This window comes from Pristiophorus japonicus, chromosome 11 (genome assembly GCF_044704955.1).
Source record: "Pristiophorus japonicus isolate sPriJap1 chromosome 11, sPriJap1.hap1, whole genome shotgun sequence".
In the NCBI taxonomy this organism is placed as follows: domain Eukaryota; kingdom Metazoa; phylum Chordata; class Chondrichthyes; family Pristiophoridae; genus Pristiophorus; species Pristiophorus japonicus.
Genome location: NC_091987.1, coordinates 78,656,729 through 78,679,845, shown reverse-complemented (window position 1 = coordinate 78,679,845; position 23,117 = coordinate 78,656,729). Strand labels below are relative to the sequence as shown.

The window sequence follows — 23,117 nt, the reverse complement described above, 5'->3', positions numbered from 1 at the left end:
GCATAGCCATGAATTGATTTGTTTTTAAATTCACAAATCAAAGTAGAAGCAAGCATCCTACTTGGACAATGACTCTTAAGATGGCTGCCAAGGTTCATTTTGTAGTCTACAGTCCATTTGGTTTGATGTTTCATCACAGGATGGTGTCTTACATGATCTGTCGATGCATCCCATAGCCAGTCATACCAGACTGGGAGGCTCCTTTGTTACTTCCCATCTGTAGGCCTATAACACTTTGCCCTTTTCGTAGCTGTTCTTCAGAAAATGCTCGTTTGTTGCCCTGAGCTTTCCTGTTAGAAAGAAGCGGTTATTACTTTAAGGTGGATATGCAATGGAGGGAAAATCTCAATACAAAAAGGAAAAAAAAAAAGTACCTTCCCCTGAGCCTGTTACAGGTTGACTATTTCCTGCTGTACATTAGAAAATTATGGGATATAGACATCTGTGCACCTTAAAACAACTGCATTTGCTTATGAAAATTCAGGTCTGATGTGAAATATCAACTTTAGTTTGTGAAACATAATCTCATGTTAATATAGTGCAATAAAAATAACGAACAACTTTACCAGCTTTATAAATTGAAACAAGGTTCAGTAGGGTACCGATTGTTACCAACACAAAAACACTTACCTATGAAACCAGTTGGGGTCCCCATGATAATATCCATCATCTTTGGTAACTGCTACACTACCTAAAGCCATTAGAGTTCGTTGAACTGCAGCCAAGTCCTTTCCTATAGGGAAAAGGAAAGTTTATTTTTATGCACTGAATTTATCTGAAGAATTGAAACTAATCAGCACAACTGTATGATACTGATAAATGTTAATGTTTTGTCAGAATGTTTAAACTGACCAGCAAAATGGCAATTCATACAAGTCTATTAAATTTCAAATTAACCAATCTTTACTGTATTAAATGACATCAGGATTCTGCATTCTGTCCATTTCAAGCAAGTTTACAGTAGCCTGTGGTATGTTGGCCTTCATAGCTAGGGGATTTGAGTATAGGAGCAGGGAGGTCTTACTGCAGTTGTACAGGGCCAGTGAGGCCTCACCTGGAATATTGTGTTCAGTTTTGGTCTCCTAATCTGAGGAAGGACATTCTTGCTATTGATGGAGTGCACCGAAGGTTCACCAGGCTGATTCCCGGGACGGCTGGACTGACATATGAGGAGAGACTGGATCGACTGGGCCTGTATTCACTGGAGTTTAGAAGGATGAGAGGGGATCTCATAGAAACAAAGTTCTGACAGGACAGGATAGATGCAGGAAGAATGTTCCCAATGTTGGGGAAGTCCAGAACCAGGGGACAGAGTCTAAGGATAAGGGGTAAGCCATTTAGGACTGAGATCAGGAGAAACTTCTTCACTCAGAGTTCTCCCTACTGCAGAGAACTGTTAATGCCAATTCATTGGATATATTCAAGAGGGAGTTAGATATGGCTAAAGGGATTAAGGGGTATGGAAAGAAAGCAGGAAAGGGGTACTGAGGGAATGATCAGCCATGATCTTATTGAATGGTGGTGCAGGCTCAAAGGGCCTACTCCTGCACCTATTTTCTATGTTTCTTCCAAAATCTTTTATATTTTCATGGAGTTTAATTCAGGTTCAGGATGATCTAGGGGGTGTAAATTTAACAGCTTTGGTCAGTTATCAGTTTACATTGAAAGTGAAGCAAATTTTTTTTTTTTAAATCACAGGCATAGGCACATGATTAAATGCCACAGAAAACATTCTATTGAGAACTTTAGCATTCCAATAGTCAGCGCATTCCTAAAGGACTAGCACTTTACAAGTTTTGTTTTGTAAACCCCAGTTATTTTCTTCAGCATGCAGAATTAGACTGCTAGGAGCAGGTAAAACAGCACCCAGGCATTTGCCAATGTAATTTACCCTACAGTTTGCACTACTGGAGTAGCATCCAACTACTCATCAACACCTATTACATAGGATTAATCAGCACAGAAACAGGCATTCAGCCCAACTATGCCAGTGTTTATGCTCCACTTGAGCCTCTGTCTTTTCTCATCTAACCCCCAATTCAACATTCTCCGGGCAAATTTATTCTGAATTCTCCATTTCATCGCTTGGTGGCTATCTTATATGGATGGCCTCTAGTTTTGCTCTCTGTATCTACTCGATCAAAACCTCTCAAATTTAAAGACTTCTATTCAGTCACCCCTTCAGCCTTCTCTTTTCAAGACCCAGCCTGTTCATCCTTTCCTGATGGATCCTTATAAATCTTCTCTGCATCCTTCTCCAGTGCCTCTATCCTTTTTATAATATGGCGACCAGAACTGTACACAGTACTCCAAGTGTGGTCTAACCAAGTTTCGATAGAAGTTTAGCATAACTTCTCTACTTTTCAATTCTATTCCTCTAGAAATAAACCGAGTGCTTGGTTAGCTTTTTTTAAAAAAAATAAATGGCCTGGTTAACTTGTGTCATTACTTGATTTGTACAGGAGATCCCTATGTTCTTCTACCCCATTTAGATTCTTATTTTCCAAGTAATAAAAGTGACCTCCCTATTTTTCTTACCAAAATGTAATAACCCATTTATCCAAATTGAAATTAATTTGCCATTATATGCCCATTCTGCAAGTTTAATATCCTCCTGTAATTTGTTGCAGTCCTCAGTATTGACCATTCCCCCAATTTGGGGTCATAACCAAGATCAAAAAAGTTATTTGTAGGTAGTTGCAAGTGCAAACCAACTCTGACAACATACCCATGCACTAAAACTGCAATTAGATATCCTCAATTTTTTCCCCTCCCATTATAAGTCACCTTCATTTAAAATGTGAACACAAAAGTTTAGCTTCGTCCACATTAAGCTTTTGAGATCAACAACACTGAAATTCTCCAGCAGACTTAATAGGAAGCCACAATGCACATTTAACAATTTCCCCAAAATATTCGAGAAAAAAAAAATGCTGCTGAAGAGGCCAATTGTCCTGCAGTCTTAGTTTACATTTAATTTCTGACTGTTGTCCATTGAGTACTAGACTAAAAATTGCTTGGTCATTTTACCTAGAACTGTTAATAGCCATTCGGGAAGAGGCCATCATCCCATCTGTCTAGTTTTTCCCCTCTAGGAAAAAAAGAGTGAACCTTTAAATACAGCTACCCAAGCCAGTTCTGCTCTCTTCCCCAGTCTCTTTCCTTCTCCCCCCCCCCCCCAATCAAAAATAAAACAAACCCACTGCTATTTTAAGAGAAATTAATGTTATTTAAATCAAAAAGTGAAACATCAATGCCTATTACCTTCCCACAAGTCCACAGTCTGGAAGATATCCATTGTTGCAACACCATAAGCTTCAGCAGCTTTCAGAAACTGAGAGATTTGTTCCATCTGTTTAAAGGCCATTTTGGATTCCTGAATTTTTTTTATTGGCTCCTGGTCTTTAGGATAAAGGCCATTTATAACTCTACACAATAACTAAGAGGGAAAAAACAAAACATTACATCCAAACATGAACAGAATTTTAAATTGAACATAACTTTAAACTTCCACTAATTACTCAGGAGCATGGAGCAAAGTTTAACTCCTTTCAAATAAAATGTGAATTTGAGGCAGCCACAATGGAAAATGCAACTGCATGAAAATATGAAGCAAATGCCATTTGCAACATGAAATTGACCAAAAAGTGGGAACTTGGTGTACTAGTAATGCATGCAAGTCTGATGGTTTCCTTCAAAATTCATGAGACAAATGGTAGGAATGCACTATAGCAGAAATATCTACTTTAAAAATCAGGCAGCAATGCACATTAGGTGATATATTTTGTTGTGGTTACAGCACACAATTAATTCAATACACAAGGTTGTCATGTCCCCTGTACTACTAAATTCAGTGGATATGGGGCCTTGCAAAAATCCTAGTTGTAGTGCAAGTCTCTCCAATCAGGCGAACTTTACAGATCCATTACTAAAATCCAATTGTCATGGCTTGACAGTTGCCAGTACTAGTGATCAAGTCAGGAGATTGTGGGTCGGAGCTCCAAATCAAAGTTGGGGGGGGGGGGGGGGGGGAAGAAAGAAAGGAGAGGAGAAAAGGGGATTGGAGCACAAGAGGTATCTTTATGCAGAGTGTTACTGGAGCATGGAATGGTTTATCTCCATGTTTGAAGCAGAGACCATTGCAGCTCAAGAGAAAATTGGATACATTTGATAAAGGAAGAGAGCAAGCGAGCTATGCACAGTGCAGTAGGATTAGATGGCAAAATAGACAGCAGGTATGATGGGCCAAATGGCTTCCATCTGTACTATAAACATACGACTATCTAGTCTGATACTCTGGATAGTACTAAGGAAATGCTGTATTGCTGGAAGCCCCAAACTTCAGATGAAAGAATCAACAAATTGCCCAATATACTCCCAAGTACTCACTGGTAATTAAATATTTGTACCTTTCTTTACCCATCCTTGGAGTCATCAGCACTAGTCATTATCCAATATAGCTTCAAGTCACCTCAATCATGTGCTAGATTTCTCCCTTACTCTTAAATCCATCATGTCACCATTAAGTACAAGGTCAGTTTTAGTAAGGGAGTTTGGAGTGGTTCCACCTTCAGGTAGCATTCCTTCCAACTCCAGTTCTGATGAAGGATCTGCACAAGCTGTTCTGTGGGTGCCGACTGACTTGGAGTGTTTCCAGCATTTCATGCTTGCTACATTCCTTCTAACTCAAATTAGAAAAAAAAACATCTTGGCCATTACTCATGTGCCTTGACCAATGACCACAAGAGCATCATATCCAAACCCAAATCCATCATAGGCAATCCCTCAAAAATCAAGGAAGACATGCTTCCACTCTAAAATTGGGTTCTTGGGTGACTGAACAGTCCAATTCAGGAATTGCAGTCTGTCTGTCCCACCTGTGACAGTCATTGAAGGAAAGGGTCCCTTACCAGCATCCAGACATTTCTGCCACAGTGCAAATACTGAATTTCCTCCCTACCTCACCCAGGAAATGAAGACCAAAATACATCTTCTACCTCCTGGCTGAGATCAGATCAGTACAGACTGGGGATTGAAGATGTCTGGTCCAAAGGTTGCATTTTTATAGCAAGTTTCAAATCTTCCACGACATCTCAAGTATTACACTACCAATTAATTAGCTTTTAAAGTGTGGTCACTTTGCAGGCAAATGCAGCGGTCAGTTTACCCACAGCAAGGTCCCACAAGAGAGACACTGAACAGCTTCAAAAAAGATCTTCTAGTCGAGATTATATGGCCTTCTGCTTGGAATCAGAGTGCTACCACAGAGCTATTCAATTGGATAAACTCAATGAGCCACCAGGGAGCTGCACAGGGTGTATGTTTTTTTTTAAAAAAACAAACTTTTCCTGCATTTTCTATGACACGTGTCATAGGATGGATGTCTCTGCACAATCTCCCCCAGTTTCCTCCCTAGGGTACTGTTCCATGATCTTTCAAAATCTTCACATCCAATACAAGCCAAAATAGCAAATGCCAGCAGACAATCAATCATCAGGTAGTGAGCTCAATGTGACCCTCTAGCAATCAGAATGAAAACCTGATAATAGGGTAATGCTTTTCAGTCTGTTAAATTTTGTGAAATATCTTGCAAGAATTTTTTTTTTTTAATTTATGGGAATCATAGTACGGTGAAAAAAGGTGATTCCTACAACTCAAGCTTTCTAGGCTCATTTCACAATAGTTACAGCACATTATCTTCAGCCAACTCCTTTACATTTGTGTACAATGTCAACATTAAAAGATCACTCCATATGGGATGACAAAAACATTTCAAAGTATGGCAAATTCTCCTGACATCTGATTAAAATGAACAAGATCATGATGGAGGTCCACAGGTTAACAAAAGCACATCAACATTTCTAAACTTCGTTATTCCTGACCACTTCTTCACAGAATATAAAAAAGGTTAATCAGGAACCACAATATACTTACTGCACCATTCATCAACCACTTCTGGAAGTGTGTTTTTCCAGGATCTGGACGATTTACATCCCCACCACATTGTGCAATGATCCAATCCACCAATCGTTCTTCTAATTCTGGATCATATTTCTGCTCAATTTTTTGCTCAACCTCTCTGCTCAGGCCATAGCTTGGTCCTCTATTGGCCATTTTTGAAACCTAGAAATGCAAGTGTTTATTTAATATCTATCAAATCTCTCTCTACATCACTTATTTTACAACTGTTAAATGAATTGGTAAATCACCCATGGCACTGCCCAGACAGTTGAATAGCTAGTGAGGGAACTAGTTGCAGTCTTCTCTTCCTGCTGGTTCATCATCATGAATCCACTCCAATAATTGCAGTCAACGATGAGGCACCAAAAACACCATAGAATGGGAAACAAATCCAGAGGTGTGGCTGCCAAAAAGAACTAGAACACACGTGTCAAGTCACCAGTAGGTGGTTGAGCCAGGGAGAAGCACGACTCTGAAAAACAGTTTGAGGTGCTGGGTATGCAGCACCAAACAGTCAGAGAATGGACTGCACACAAACTGGCAGGAAGATGCACCAGGAAGAAGAAGAAAAGCTGCAGATACTGGAGACGAATGGTCCATAACAGATAATCTCAAAAATGTAAAGCTTAGGACTATGAAATATAAAACAGAAAAAAAGTTTTAAAGGCAGTGCCAAGTGAAGAATTCCTAATCACAGCATAACCTGAAGGCAAAAGGGTTATATAGGTGTTTAGAATAGAAAAGTGACAGGGTACAGCAAATTTAATATAGACTATATCCCACATTAAAAACCACTTCTGAAATGAGGGGCCCACAAATATCAGCGGTAGTAAGCTAGCCCAACTTATTTTTTCTATTAGCCCATGTGGGGTCGTGATCTTAATTAGAGCCAAGTCCTTTAGAAGTTAAATCAGGAATCACTTTTTTCAAACAAAATGTAGTGAAAATTTGCAACTCACTCCCTAAAGGCAGTTGATGCATCATCAATTGAAATTTTCAAGAATGAAAAATCACTAGTTCTCTGTTAGACAAGGGTACCAAGGAATTTGGAGCAAAAGCACATAAATGGAGTGGTGGTATAGTTCAGCTGTGATCCAATAGAATGGTGGAACAGGTTCGAGGGGCTGAAAGGAACATTAGCCTACTCCTGTTCCCTTGTTCATGAATAGTTCCAACCTTTAACAACTGCAAAACAGGATCAATTCTTTTCAACTGCCATGGAACAGAGGCAATTCTCAAAATGCAGTTAGTTATCGGTTTAGAACATAACATAAGAATTAGGAACAGGAGTAGGCCATCTAGCCCCGAGCCTGCTCCGCTATTCAACAAGATCACGGCTGATCTGGCCGTAGACTCAGCTCCACTTATCCGCCCGCTTCTGTAAGGGGAATAGATAGGCGTTTCTGCGGCCGCAACCAAGACTCCAGGATGGTATGTTGCCTCCCTGGTGCAAGGGTCAAGGATGTCTCGGAGCGGGTGCAGGACATTCTAAAAAGGGAGTGAGAACAGCCAGTTGTCGTGGTGCACATTGGTACCAACGACAGAGGTAAAAAAAAAAGGGATGAGGTCCTACGAAACGAATTTAAGGAGCTAGGAGCTAAATTAAAAAGTAGGACCTCAAAAGTAGTAATCTCAGGATTGCTACCAGTGCCACATGCTCATCAGAGTAGGAATCGCAGGATAGCGCAGATGAATACGTGGCTTGAGCAGTGGTGCAGCAGGGAGGGATTCAAATTCCTGGGGCATTGGAACCGGTTCTGGGGGGAGGTGGGACCAGTACAAACCAGACAGTCTGCACCTGGGCAGGACCGGAACCAATGTCCTAGGAGGAGTGTTTGCTAGTGCTGTTGGGGAGGAGTTAAATTAATATGGCAGGGGGATGGGAACCAATGCAGGGAGACAGAGGGAAACAAAAAAAGGAGACAAAAACAAAAGACAGAAAGGAGATGAGGAAAAGTGGAGGGCAGGGAAACCCAAGGCAAAGAACAAAAAAGGGCCACTGTACAGCAAAATTCTAAAAGGACAAAGGGTGTTAAAAAAACAAGCCTGAAGGCTGTGTGTCTTAATGCAAGGAGTATCCGTAATAAGGTGGATGAATTAACTGTGCAAATAGATGTTAACAAATATGATGTGATTGGGATTACAGAGATGTGGCTCCAGGATGATCAGTGCTGGGAACTCAACATCCAGGGGTATTCAACATTCAGGAAGGATAGAATAAAAAGGAAAAGGAGGTGGGGTAGCATTGCTGGTTAAGGAGGAGATTAATGCAATAGTTAGGAAAGGACATTAGCTTGGATGATGTGGAATCTATATGGGTAGAGCTGCAGAACACCAAAGGGCAAAAAACATTAGTGGGAGTTGTGTACAGACCTCCAAACAGTAGTAGTGATGTTGGGGAGGGAAAACAGAAAATTAGGGGTGCATGCAATAAAGGTGCAGCAGTTATAATGGGTGACTTTAATATGCACATAGATTGGGTTAACCAAACTGGAAGCAATACAGTGGAGGAGGATTTCCTGGAGTGCATAAGGGATGGTTTTCTAGACCAATATGTCAAGGAACCAACTAGGGGGGAGGCCATCTTAGACTGGGTGTTGTGTAATGAGAGAGGATTAATTAGCAATCTCATTGTGCAAAGCCCCTTGGGGAGAGTGACCATAATATGGTGGAATTCTGCATTAGGATGGAGAATGAAACAGTTGATTCAGAGACCATGGTCCAGAACTTAAAGAAGGGTAACTTTGAAGGTATGAGGCATGAATTGGCTAGGATAGATTGGCGAATGATACTTAAGGGGTTGACTGTGGATGGGCAATGGCAGACATTTAGAGACCGCATGGATGAACTACAACAATTGTACATTCCTGTCTGGCGTAAAAATAAAAAAGGGAAGGTGGCTCAACCGTGGCTATCAAGGGAAATCAGGGATAGTATTAAAGCCAAGGAAGTGGCATACAAATTGGCCAGAAATAGCAGCGAACCCAGGGACTGGGAGAAATTTAGAACTCAGCAGGGGAGGACAAAGGGTTTGATTAGGGCAGGGAAAATAGAGTACGAGAAGAAGCTTGCAGGGAACATTAAGACGGATTGCAAAAGTTTCTATAGATATGTAAAGAGAAAAAGGTTAGTAAAGACAAATATAGGTCCCCTGCAGTCAGAATCAGGGGAAGTCATAACGGGGAACAAAGAAATGGCAGACCAATTGAACAAGTACTTTGGTTCGGTATTCACTAAGGAAGACACAAACAACCTTCCGGATATAAAAAAAGGGGTCAGAGGGTCTAGTAAGGAGGAGGAGGAACTGAGGGAAATTCTTTAGTCTGGAAATTTTGTTGGGGAAATTGATGGGATTGAAGCCCGATAAATCCCCAGGGCCTGATGGACTACATCCCAGAGTACTTGAGGAGGTAGCCTTGGATATAGCGGATGTATTGACAGTCATTTTCCAACATTCCATTGAGTCTGGATCAGTTCCTATCGAGTGGAGGGTAGCCAATGTAACCCCACTTTTTAAAAAAGGGAGAGAAAACAGGGAATTATAGACTGGTCAGCTTGACCTCAGTAGTGGGTAAAATGATGGAATCAATTATTAAGGATGTAATAGCAGCGCATTTGGAAAGAGGTGACATGATAGGTCCAAGTCAGCATGGATTTGTGAAAGGGAAATCATGCTTGACAAATCTTCTGGAAACATCCTCAAAAAATTCCAGTAGAGTGGACAAGGGAGAACCAGTTGATGTGGTATATTTGGACTTTCAGAAGGCTTTCGACAAGGTCTCACACAAGAGATTAATGTGCAAAGTTAAAGCACATGGGATTGGGGGTAGTGTGCTGACATGGATTGAGAACTGATTGTCAGACAGGAAGCAAAGAGTAGGAGTAAATGTGTACTTTTCAGAATGGCAGGCGGTGACTAGTGGGGTACCGCAAGTTTCTGTGCTGGGGCCCCAGCTGTTTACACTGATTTAGACGAGGGGATTAAATGTAGTATCTCCAAATTTGCAGATGACACTAAGTTGGGTGGCAGTGTGAGCTGCGAGGAGGATGCTATGAGGCTGCAGTGTGACTTGGATAGGTTAGGTGAGTGGGCAAATGCATGGCAGATGAAGTATAATGTGGATAAATGTGAGGTTATCCACTTTGGTGGTAAAAACAGAGACAGACTATTATCTGAATGGTGACAGATTAGGAAAAGGGGAGGTGCAACGAGACCTGGGTGTCATGGTACATCAGTCATTGAAGGTTGGCATGCAGGTACAGCAGGCGGTTAAGAAAGCAAATGGCATGTTGGCCTTCATAGCGAGGGGATTGGAGTACAGGGGCAGGGAAGTGTTGCTACAGTTGTACAGGGCCTTGGTAAGGCCACACCTGGAGTATTGTGTACAGTTTTGGTCTCCTAACTTGAGGAAGGACATTCTTGCTATTGAGGGAGTGCAGCGAAGGTTCACCAGACTGATTTCTGGGATGGTGGGACTGACCTATCAAGAAAGACTGGATCAACTAGGCTTGTATTCACTGGAGTTCAGATGAATGAAAGGGGACCTCAGAAACGTTTAAAATTCTGACGGGTTTAGACAAGTTAGATGCAGGAAGAATGTTCCCAATGTTGGGGAAGTCCCGAACCAGGGGTCACAGTCTAAGGATAAGGGGTAAGCCATTTAGGACCGAGATGAGGAGAAACTTCACCCAGAGTGGTGAACTGGTGGAATTCTCTACCACAGAAAGTTGTTGAGGCCAATTCACTAAATATATTCAAAAAGGAGTTAGATGAAGTCCTTACTATCAGGGGATCAAGGGGTATGGCGAGAAAGCAGGAATGGGGTACTGAAGTTGCATGTTCAGCCATGAATTCATTGAATGGCGGTGCAGGCTAGAAGGGCCGAATGGCCTACTCCTGCACCATGCTTCTATGCTTCTTTCCCGTAACCCTTAATTCCCTTATTGGTTAAAAATCTATCTGTGATTTGAATACATTCAATGAGCTAGCCTCAACTGCTTCCTTGGACAGAGAATTCCACAGATTCACAACCCTCTGGGAGAAGAAATTCCTTCTCAACTCGGTTTTAAATTGGCTCCCCTGTATTTTGAGGCTATGCCCCCTAGTTCTAGTCTCCCCGACCAGTGGAAACAACCTCTCTGTCTCTATCTTGTCTATCCCTTTCATTATTTTAAATGTTTCTATAAGATCACCCCTCATCCTTCTGAACTCCAACAAGTAAAGACCCAGTCTGCTCAATCTATCATCATAAGGTAACCCTCATCTCCAGAATCAGCCTAGTGAATTGGCTCTGTACCCCCTCCAAAGCTAGTATATCCTTCCTTCCTTCAGTAAGGTGACCAAAACTGCACACAGTACTCCAGGTGCGGCCTCATTAATACCCTATACAGTTGCAGCAGGACCTCCCTGCTTTTGTACTCCATCCCTCTCGCAATGAAGGCCAACATACCATTCGCCTTCCTGATTACCTGCTGCACCTGCAAACTAAGCTTTAATTGTTGCAAGTGTTGTTCCAGGAACAAAATCAACCACAAGAGCAAGTTAGATACTGTGGTTATCTTCTGATGCACTTTAACTAATGTTGTATTCATATATTGCTGGCATCTGAAGAGTCAATTCTGCCCTAATCGACACTATCTTGATTATTCGAAAGCTAAAAACAGCTGAGTCATTGATTTACCCGAGAATTAGATGGAAATTAGAATCCTACCAATTACTCAGACTTCCTTTGTGGGCGCAAGGGATTTGACTGGACAGATCAATATTTTGCTGGCAGAGTTGGACATTCAGTACATGCTGACAAAGAGTCAATATTTACTGGATTCACTATCCAACAGCTTGCTGGGAGTGCTCATTTCCAGATCAGTAAGCAATAAGAATTCAATGTGATCTGACTGCTGAAAAACCTCCAATATTAATGTCTTCACTCTGGTATTGAAGCTGTTACACTGACATTTTACTTAAAATTTAAAACAAAAATCTAGATTAAAATTAAAGACAACTGTGTTTGTTCAAGCATCACTTTTAACTTTGTGCAGTAGGTTAAGAAATCTTATTACACAAAGCTGTAATTCAGTGCCAAAAAAAAGATTCAAATGCTTCTGGCTTTACCCAACAGGAGTAGGCCATTCAGTCCCTCGAGCCCGTTCTGCCATTTAATTGAATCATGGCTGATCTGTACCTCAATTCCTTATCCCTTGATACTTTTACCCAACAAAAATCTATCAATCTCAAAAATTTCATAATTTCATGCATAGCCTTGGGGTGGGTGGGAGGGGGGGAAAACAAGTTTCAGATGCCCACTACCCATGGTTTCTAATCAAATCATGCAGATTTGATCTATCACAGGCACTCCATTTTTGCCCCACTACTCAATTTTGGAATAAAGATGCTTTCAAAGTTTTTCATATTCCTTGCACTCAATTTGAGCATTTATATTTTCTATGCTTATCTTTTACTTGGTGCTGTCCCTCCCCCATTTAGTATATTTTGTTTACTGTTAAAATGTATTTGTTTTCTTCAAGTTGTCAAAAAGTACAATGGATATTAAAATCTCAAATGCAACTGCTAATCTGCAATAGTATAGAAAATATTTTGTATTAATTCAGTTTAAAAAGTCAAATTTCTCTTCAAAAACAAGTATTTATGCAGCACATTTAACATAGTAAAACATCCCAAGGTACTTCACAGGAGTGTTGTTATAAAACAAAATTTGACACCAAGCCACACAAGGGGACATTAGGGTAGATAGCTAAAAACTATGTTAAAGGGATAGGTTTTTAAAGAGTATCTTAAAAGTAGGAAAGAGGCAGATAGGGCCTTGGCAACCAAAGGCACAGCCACTAATGGTGGAGCAGTTAATATCAGGGATGCTCAAGAAGCCAGAATTAGAGGCGAGCAGATATCTTAGAGGGTTGTGGGGCTGGAGGAGATTATAGAGATGGAGGGGCAAAGCCATGGAGGGATTTGAAAACAAAGATGAGTATGTTAAAAATCAAGGTGCTGTTTAATTGAGAGCCAATGTCAGTCAGTGAGCACAGGAGTGATGGGTCAATGGGACTTGGAGAGTTAGGACACAGGTAGCAGAGTTTTAGATTACCTCAAATTTACAGAGGGTAGAACATGGGTGTCAGGTAGGAGTGTGTTGGAATAGTCAAGTCTAGAGGTCACAAAAGGCATGGATGAGGGTTTCAGCAGATGAGCTGAGGCAGGAGCGGAGTCAAGTGATGTTCCGGAGATGGAAATAGACGGTCTTAATGATGGTGCAGATATGTAGCTGGCTGCTCATCTCGGGGTCAAATATGACACCATGGTTGCGAACAGTGGTTCAGCCTCAGATAGTTACTAGGAAGACAGATGGAGCCAATGGTTAGAGAACTGAGTTTGTAGCGGGGTCTGAAGACAATGGCATTGGTCTTCCCAATATTTATTTGGGAGGAAATTTCAGCTCATCCGATACTGGATTTCAGACAAGCAGTTTGATCATTTAGACAGTAAAAGACTAGTGGAGTGCTGAATACAGTCCAAAAAACAATTTAGAGATTATAAATTCAATATAAAGCCTATTGCTTAAAATAAAATTGGCAGAAACCATCCTCCCTCGTTCCCAAATAAAGTGGACGGATATTGGAAAACTCTTCGCAATGTTCAGATTTATTCTAAGTATAACCAAATCACAATGTTGGTCTGCTCCATAATTGTGTAGTTAGTTACAAATTAAATTGTTAATTGTGTTTAATGCTTTAATGAGGTAATTTAAACTTTCCTACATTAGACCTGATATTGTCCTTTATTCACAGCATCACCCAATGATTAGTCTTGTAATCCCAATTGCTCCATTTCTGAAGTCAATTATAATGCAGCTAAAATTTGTGCAATTAAAATAAGGTAATAGTTAACCAGTAACAAACCATTTAAGCCCTTCCCCCTCCCTATTCAAGACCACCAAATAAGACGCCCCCATCCTCACATATTGCCATCTGTTCTCCTGCCATTACAAAAGTCTGCTTCCACCCACTGAAAGTACCAACATCTGTGGGATTGTGGGGGAAGGGAAGAAAATTAGTTGCACACCAAGAAACAATGTTGTCCTGTCATTTTCAAAACGTTCCTCCCCCCAAATCAAAACCATTAAAACGTTGTTTTAAAACATTAAGATCAAAAGTTCCAAGCATATTTTTTTTTAATATTGAAATGTTGCAGAAAGTGAATAATTAATCCTGTAGTTCTCATTTGACTGGTATAAATCCTACAGAAATAAGTTCGAGGAGTGAATACTGACATTACAAAATCGTCAGCACCAGCAAACAATCTAAGGCTGGAAAGAGAAAATCGGGAAATCAGGACACTCTCGTGTGGTCTGGCCTTTTCAAAAACTTGTAAATAATTATTTGAATCATTCTGAAAACAGTTGAATATTAACGTTCTGGTATCTCTGCAACACACTTCATAATTAATATTCACCATTACAGTTGCACAATACTGAGTCACTGGCTTCGCTTGTGCTGTTACATTTTTTTTGAAAGACACTCTCCACCCCCCAGCCCGCCAATATTATGACCTTCACATTCCAGTACGAAATGCAGGTTTTTTTTACTATCAGTTTTTCCTATATTGAGTTCATAGCTTATGAAACTAACCTGAAATTGAAGCGTACACAACTCCACAGGATAAGTAATGCGGAGACTGGGGCAAGTTATACACCTCGAATCAGGTCGGGTGGCGAGAGCACTACCAGGGCCAGCTCAGCGAAGGGAATCTCTGAAGAACCGGTTCTGGTCGAGAATAACCACACCCCAGGGGTTAGCTGATTGATGGGTTGTTGTTTGCAGACTAACGATGTGATATAGACGGTTCCAGTTGCGGGTTGCAGCTGATTGTCAGATTCTGATCATGAAGCCTCTATTCCCGGTTGCCTATCACTCCGACTCCAATGCTGGACGGCAAGTGTGGACATAATTGAAGCCGCGACCATAATTCTCACCATCACACATCTCCACGTTTTCTCTCATCAGCATGCGAACAAATCAATAACGGCAACCGATGGATTGCCGGAATAAACACAAGCTGAATGATGATATTTTGTTGGGAACACCACACTGAGGAGTACTGCCTTATTCTATTGAAGATAGATTTATTCAAAACACCATACTTTGAGGGATTGTGATTTTTCACATTGCATACAGCTAACAGTGAACTCAATTAACATTTCAAACAGGGTCATTAACTGTTCTCAATTTGACATAAATGTGACCCTCATTAATCTAAATTGTCAAAGACCGAGATAATTGCCATTGTGAAAAAAATTTAAAATCGCTTACGAAAGAGAAACACTCAGCCCTGAGAATATAGTATACTGGGTTCCCTCTATTTGAAATTCCCTCAGTTTGGGCCACACAATAAAATCTAGGCTGTGTTGCAGGAAGGGAAGGCGGGAGGGGGTTAAAGACTGTTGCTGTTGGGGATTTTTGCCGGTCCCTTTCCGCATTTGAAGTGGTATCGGCCGCAGGAGCAGCGTCTCGTAATGGATCTAAACCACTTTCTGTATCAGTCATGTTCACACCAGAGAAAATATCTGGTCTGGATAATATCCTCCAGTTGCACTGAGCCTTGCGCCGTCTGCAAGCGGCTGGTCGACTATCATTCTTCCGTTCTGACAAAAGATCATCGACCTGAAACATTAACTCTGTTTCTCTCTTCAGAGATCCTGCTTATTTCCAACTTTTTCTGTTATAGTAGCAAAATACTGCTGGAAATCTGGAATATATCAGTCCTCACTGTTGTGAGATACGCAAACACAGCACTTCTGGGAAGGACCCAGGGCCAGAATTAATTTACTCAGAGAGCTCAGAGTTCCAGAAGGCAGGACTTTGACACCCCTGCAAGGTTTATTGGTGCTCCACAGTCCCCCGCGTCGGACGGTGTCAAAGGCCAAAGAAGGCCATGCACAAGGGTTGGTGCTGTTCCCTCCTCCGTTTTGGCTGCCCCCAAACGTTTGTCACCATCCCCGCCTGTTCCACGACGACATGCAAGCCGTGATCCTGACCAACGGATCCATCACAGACACAATCTACGTCCGGACCGGGGTCAAGCAGGGCTGCATCATTGTGCCAACCCTCTTCTCAATCTTCCTCGCAGCCATGCTCCACCTCACACTCAACAAGCTCCCCGCTGGAGTGGAACTAAACTACAGAACCAGTGGGAATCTGTTCAACCTTCGTTGCCTCCAGGCCAAATCCAAGGCTGTCCCATCCTCTGTTGTCGAACTACGGTATGCGGACGACGCTTGTGTCTACGCACAGAGACTGAACTCCAAGTCATAGTCAACATCTTCACTGAGGCGTACGAAAGCATGGGCCTTAACTAAACATCCGTAAGACAAAGGTCCTCCACCAACCTGACCCCGCCACACAGCACTGCCCCCCCCAGTCATCAAGATCCACAGTCCGGCCCTGGACAACGTGGAACAATTTCCATACCTCGGGAGCCTATTATCAGCAAGGGCAGACATCGACGACAAGGTTCAACACCGCCTCCAGTACGCCAGCACAGACTTCGGCCGCCTGAGGAAGAGAGTGTTCGAAGATCAGGCTCTCAAATCTCGCACCAAGCTTATGGTCTACAGGGCTGTAGTGATACCCGCCCTCCTGTATGGCTCAGAGACGTGGACCATATACAGTAGACACCTCAAATCGCTGGAGAAGTACCACCAACGATGTCTCCACAAGATCCTGCAAATTCCCTGGGAGGACAGACGCACCAACGACCGTGTCCTCGATCAGGCCAACATCCCCAGCATCGAAGCACTGACACACTCGACCAGCTCCATTGGGCGGGCCACATTGTTCGCATGCCTGACACAAGACTCCCAAAGCAAGCGCTCTACTCAGAACTCCTACATGGCATGCGAGCTCCAGGTGAGCAGGGGAAAGGTTTCAAGGACACCTTCAAAGCGTCCTTGACAAGGTGCAACATTCCCACCGACACCTGGTAGTCCCTGGCCAAAGAGCGCCCTAAGTAGAGGAAGAGCATCCGGGAGGGCACTGAGCACCTCGAGTCTCGTCGCCGAGAGCATGCAGAAAACAAGCGCAGGCAGAGGAAGGAGCGTGCGGCAAACCAGTCCCACCCACCCTTTCCTTCAACGACTGTCTGTCCCACCTGTGACAGAGACTGTAATTCCCCTATTGGACTGTTCAGTCACCTAAGAACTCACTTTTCGAGTGGAAGCAAGTTTTCCTCGATTTCGAGGGAGTGCCTATGATGATGATATTGGTGCAGTAGCTGCCACAGTAAGAGTGGCTGGTATTGGAATAGTTTTTGGTAGCCTTATTATTGGCTATGTCAGACATCCTTCTCTGAAGCAGCAGTGGTTCTGGTATGTGTTATGTATGCAACACCTTGTAACCAGCATTCTACCGCCACCAGAGGATGCATCTGTTGGAATCCCAAGGGATCCCAGCATCGCTTGGGAGCACTGCATATAAGCAGGCCTCCCATGCTGTGCCAATATTCTGGAATCAAAATAAAGAGACAAAGGTCACACTTACTCAAGTCTACAGTACTCAGTCACATTGCTTTATTTGAGACATAACAACTGGCGACGAGTAATAGATAATGAACCATCACGCGAAAATGAAGAAAACTGTTGGTATCCTGGAGAAATTCTCAGAAGGTGATGATTGGGAAGCCTTTGTGGAGCGACTCAACCAATACTTCATGGCCAACGAGCTGGAAAGGGAATGAGAATGCTGTCAAACGGAGGGCGATCCTCCTCCTCGTCTGTGGGGCAACAACCTATGGCCTCATGAAGAATCTTCTTGCTCCAGTAAAACCAACACCAACTCATATGAAGAACTGTGCACGCTGGTCCGGGAGCACCTAAATCTGAAGGAGAACGTTCTGATGGCAAGGTATCAATTTTATACACGTCAATGGTCTGAAGGCCAGGAAGTGGCGAGCTACGTCGCCGAACTAAGGTGCCTTGCAGGACATTGCGAATTCAATGGATTCCTGGAGCAAATGCTAAGAGATTTTTTGTGCTTGGCATTGGCCATGAGGTTATCCTTCGCAAACTATTGACTGTTGAAACACCGAACCTGAGCAAAGCCACAACGATAGCCCAGGCATTTATGTCCACCAGCGATAACACCAAACAAATTTTGCAGCATAAATATGCATCGGCAAGTATTGTACACAAAGTAGCATCGTTTTCAGGCAGGAATGCATATGGCAGAACGTACACGCCTGCAGCTGATGACTGAGTCCGCCATCAAGTGTGAATGTGAGGCAATTAACACCTTGTTGGCGCTGCAGAGGTGATCATCGAGCCCATCAATGCCGCTTCAAACACTATGCGTGCAAAGGCTGTCGAACAATGGGACACCTGAAAGCGAATGTGCAGACGAGCTGCAAACCCTGCAAACCACCACATTGCAGAGGAAGACCAATCCATGGCGGATCAAACTGAACTAGAGACTCAAACCGAGGAGGCAGAAGTGTACGGGGTACACACCTTCACCACGAAATGTCCACTGATCATGTTAAAAGTTGAACTGAATGGAATTCCAGTATCCATGGAATTAGAAACGGGTGCGAGTCAGTCTATCATGAGCAAAAAGGCCTTTGAGAGGCTGTGGTGCAACAAAGCACAAAGGCCCAAGCTGAGCCCTATTCATACCAAGCTGAGAACTTACACTAAAGAGCCGATCCCTGTAATTGGCAGTGCAGCAGTAAAAGTCTCCTATGATGGAGCGGTGCATTAACTACCACTATGGATTGTACCAGGAGATGGCCCCACACTGTTCGGCACAAGCTGGCTGGGAAAAATCCGCTGGAACTGGGACGACATCCGAGTGCTTTTGTCCGTCGACGACGCATCATGTGCCCAGATTTTGAGCAAGTTCCCGTCGTTGTTTGAGCCAGGCATCGGAAATTTCTCTGGGGTGAAGGTGCAGATCCACTTGATTCCCGGTACACGACCCATCCACCACAAGGCATGTGCGAAACATGCTGCAAGAGAAAGTGGAGATCGAGCTGGACAGGCTGCAACGAGAAGGCATCATCACGCCAGTTGAGTTCAATGAGTGGGCCAGTCCAATTGTTCCGGTTCTCAAGGGTGATGGCACGGTCAGAATTTGTGGGGACTATAAAGTAATGATTAACCATTTTTCACTGCAGGACCAGTACCCGCTACCCAAAGCAGACAACCTATTTGCGACGCTGGCAGGAGGGAAGACGTTCACCAAGTTGGACCTGACCTCGGCCTACATGATGCAGGAGCTGGCGAAATCTTTGAAAGACCTCACCTGCATCAATACGCAAAAAGGTCTGTTCATCTACAATAGATGTCCATTTGGGATTTGACCGGCTGTGGCTATTTTTCAAAGGAACATGGAAAGACTGCTCAAGTCGGTTCCGCGCACCATGGTATTCCAGGACGACATATTGATCACAAGTTGGGGCACCATCGAACACTTGCAGAACCTGGAAGAGATTCTAAGTCGGCTAGATCATGTGGGACTCCGGTTGAAATGCTTGAAATGTGTTTTCCTGGCGCCAGAGGTCAAGTTCTTCCGGAGAAGAATCACGGCAGACAGCATCAGACCCACTGACGCCAAGACGGAGGCCATCAAGAATGGGCCGAGACCACAGAACGTGACGGAGCTGCGGTCGTTCCTGGAACGACTCAATTATTTTGGTAATTTCCTACCCGGGTTAAGCACCTTGCTAGAACCTCTACATGTGATGCTACGCAAGGGAGATGACTGGGTATGGGGGAAATCACAAGAGACTGCTTTTGAGAAAGCCAGAAATCTGTTAAGTTCCAACAAACTGCTTGTTCTGTATGACCCATGTAAACGTTTAGTGCTAGCTTGCGATGCATCTTCGTATGGGGTTGGGTATGTGTTACAACAAGCAAACGAATCAGGAACATTGCAACCGGTCGCTTATGTGTCCAGGAGTTTGTCCAAGGCCGAACGGGTCTACAGCATGATTGAAAAAGAAGCTCTGGCATGCGTTTACAGGGTGAAAAAAATGCACCAGTATCTCAAAATGCACCAGTATCTGTTTGGACTTAACTTCGAGTTATAAACTGACCATAAACCGCTCATATCGCTATTCTCAGAGCAAAGGTATTAATACCAGTGCCTCTGCTCGCTCACGCTCACGTTGTCTGCATATAACTATGTAATTCGCCACAGGCCAGGCACAGAGAAATGCGCTGATGCTCTCAGTCGGCTACCATTACCCACCACCGGGGGTGGAAATGGCACAGCCTGCAGACTTGCTCTTGGTGATGGATGCATTTGAAAATGAAAAGTCACCCGTTACGGCCCGCCAGATCAGGATCTGGACCAGCCAGGATCCTTTACTGTCCCTTGTTAAAAAAAAAAACTGTGTCCTCCATGGGAGCTGGTCCAGTGTTCCTGCGGAGATGCATGAAGAGATCAAGCCATTCCAGCGGTGCAAAGATGAAATGTCCATACAGGCGGACTGTCTTTTGTGGAGTAATCGGGTGGTTTTGCCTAAGAAAGGCAGGGAAATATTCATACGCGACCTACACAGTACCCACCCAGGCATAGTAATGATGAAAGCTATAGCCAGATCCCATGTGTGGTAGCCCGGCATTGACTCGGATTTGGAGTCTTGCGTGCGCCAATGCAACACTTGCTCTCAACTGAGCAATGCTCCCAGTGAGGCACCGCTAAGTTTGTGGTCATGGCCCTCCAAACCGTGGTCTAGGATCCATGTTGACTTCGCTGGCCTGTTTCTAGGCAAAATGTTTTTTGTTGTTGTGGATGCTTATTCAAAATGGATTGTGTAATAATGTCTGTAAGCACATCCACTGCCACCATCGAAAGCCGACGAGCCATGTTTGCCACGCACGGCCTGCCTGATGTCCTTGTCAGTGACAATGGGCCGTGTTTCACCAGCGCTGAATTCAAGGAATTCATGACCCGCAATGGGATCAAGCATGTCACTTCTGCCCCGTTCAAGCCCACATCTAACAGCCAGGCAGAATATTCAGTCCAAACCAAGCAAAGCTTGAAACGCATGTCAGAAAGCTTCCTGCAGACCCGCTGTCCCGAGTCCTGCTCAGCTACCGCACAAGACCCCACTCGCTCACCGAGGTTCCCCCTGCCAAACTGCTCAAGAAAAGAGCACTCAAAACAATGCTCTCTCTAGTCCACCCTGATCTCCATGATCATGTCGAGGACAGGCGGCATCAACAAAGCATGTACCATGATCACGCAAATTTGTCATGCGATATTGAAGTCAATAACCCTGTATTTGTACTCAACTATGGACATGGTCCCAAATGGCTTGCTGGCAGTGTCGTAGCAGAAGAAGGGAGAAGGGTGTTTGAGGTCAAATTTGCAAATGGACTAACTTGCAGAAAGCATTTGGACCAAACCAAACTGCGATTCACAGACAGCCACGAGCAACCTGAAGGGGACACCACCAACTTCGACCCTCCGCTACACACACAAGCGGCAACCGACATCACGGTTGACCATGAAGCTGAACCAATCATCCCCAGCAGCCCAGCAAGGCCAGCTGTGCAGCAGCCCAGTGAAGGCCCAACCAACTCACCTGCACCTGTGTTTGTACCGAGACAATCGACTAGGGAGCGGAAAGCCCCAGATCATCTCACCCTGTAAATAAATGTACTATTGACTTTGGGGGGGAGGGGGGGTAGTGATGTTTTGTATGCAACACCTTGTAACCAGCATTCTACCGCCACCAGAGGATGCATCTGTTGGAGTCCCAAGGGATCCCAGCATCCCTTGGGAGCACTGCATATAAGCAGGCCTCCCATGCTGTGCCAGCACTCTGGAGTCAGAATAAAGAGACTAAGGTCACACTTACTCAAGTCTACAGTACTCAAGTCACATTGTTTTATTTGAGACATAACAGTATGCTATCCTTGGATTTTCCCTGTCTGAAGCTATGGGACTCTTGTTTAAATGGTCGCTTTCCTGATTTTGTTTGCTATGTAAAATTTGCTGATGTACAGTAAAGCCTAATCAAGTACAAATGTAATTAATATTTCACTGGCTCCCACAAATGTTTATGCTGGTGTCATGGGAATATCGATTTCCCAAGTCTGTTGTCAAATGTTCCAATAAATCCTAATACAAGGGGTGGGGGGTGTATAAAGACTGCGGGTCAGCAGCAGCCGCAATGGCACTGCCAGAAACAGGAGTCTGAGGCTGAAAAGTGCAGGGCCAGCTGTTCGGAGAGTAACCGACAGTCTGTAAACAAAGATCCCGTCCCGGTGTCAGGATACAGCTAAAATGAACAGGCCATGTAACTCAGACATACATTACATTAGATCTGTCTGTCCACGATCAAGGTTGGCCAAGGAGCAAATCTAGCTTAATCTGGGTAGCACTTGAATACACTGAATAACCAATACATTTGTATTTTTTAAAATTAATGCTTTAAAATCACTATGATTTTATAAATACATACTTGAGGGATTCCCTTTTGTAAATGTCACCATAGCTATATTGCAATTCATTGTCAGAAGATCCTGGTACAGTATCAATACAAGAGGGCAATCATAATTTAGATTTGGGGAGGGGGTCCATGATTACTAATTCGTTTGAAAAGGGGTCCCTCAACCAAAAAAGTTTGAGAACTACTGATCTAGGCAATATTGGTGGCTTGTTGGTAATTACAGTTTCAGTTGCCACATCATCATCACCTTAGGCAGTCCCTCGAAATCGAAGACTTGCTTCCACTCTAAAAGTGAGTTCTCAGGTGACTGTACAGTCCAATACGGTAATTAAATTCTGTGTCACAGGTGGGGCAGACAGTGGTTGTGACGTTGAAGCATCTGAGTTCCCGGGCAACGATGGTGGTGCGGCGTTCCGGTCTGTCGCTGTTGGGGTTGTGCATGAGGGTCCTGATGTTACAGGTCCTGAACTTCATTTTGAAGGGTTGGAAGATGCCTGTGTGAGTTACTTTAACGTGGGGTGGCCATTGCACACCGGCTACCACACGGGCTTAGCAGAGCAAGGTCTTGGTCCAGTGGCAAGGGGGTCCAAGATGACTGGAGACCAGGCACTACTGTATGGGCCGGTGAACCTCCAACCACTGGTTTGGGCCCCATCTTCTCCGTCCGCCCTCATGTTTGGGCCTTCCACTC

At 43.6% G+C, this 23,117-nt stretch overlaps 1 protein-coding gene across 1 annotated transcript; it reads right to left on the bottom strand.

The window, feature by feature from the left end:
- Positions 1–5: 5 nt before the first annotated feature.
- LOC139275776 (transgelin-3-like) lies at positions 6–14,717 on the bottom strand. The gene is made up of 5 exons (XM_070892976.1): positions 14,602–14,717; positions 5,935–6,123; positions 3,265–3,439; positions 631–733; positions 6–290 (listed from the first exon to the last, which is right to left on the bottom strand). The coding sequence occupies exons 2-5, from the start codon at positions 6,112–6,114 to the stop codon at positions 149–151; spliced, it is 600 nt and encodes a 199-aa protein (XP_070749077.1). The 5' UTR covers positions 6,115–6,123; positions 14,602–14,717; the 3' UTR covers positions 6–148.
- Between the last annotated feature and the right edge of the window lie 8,400 nt (positions 14,718–23,117).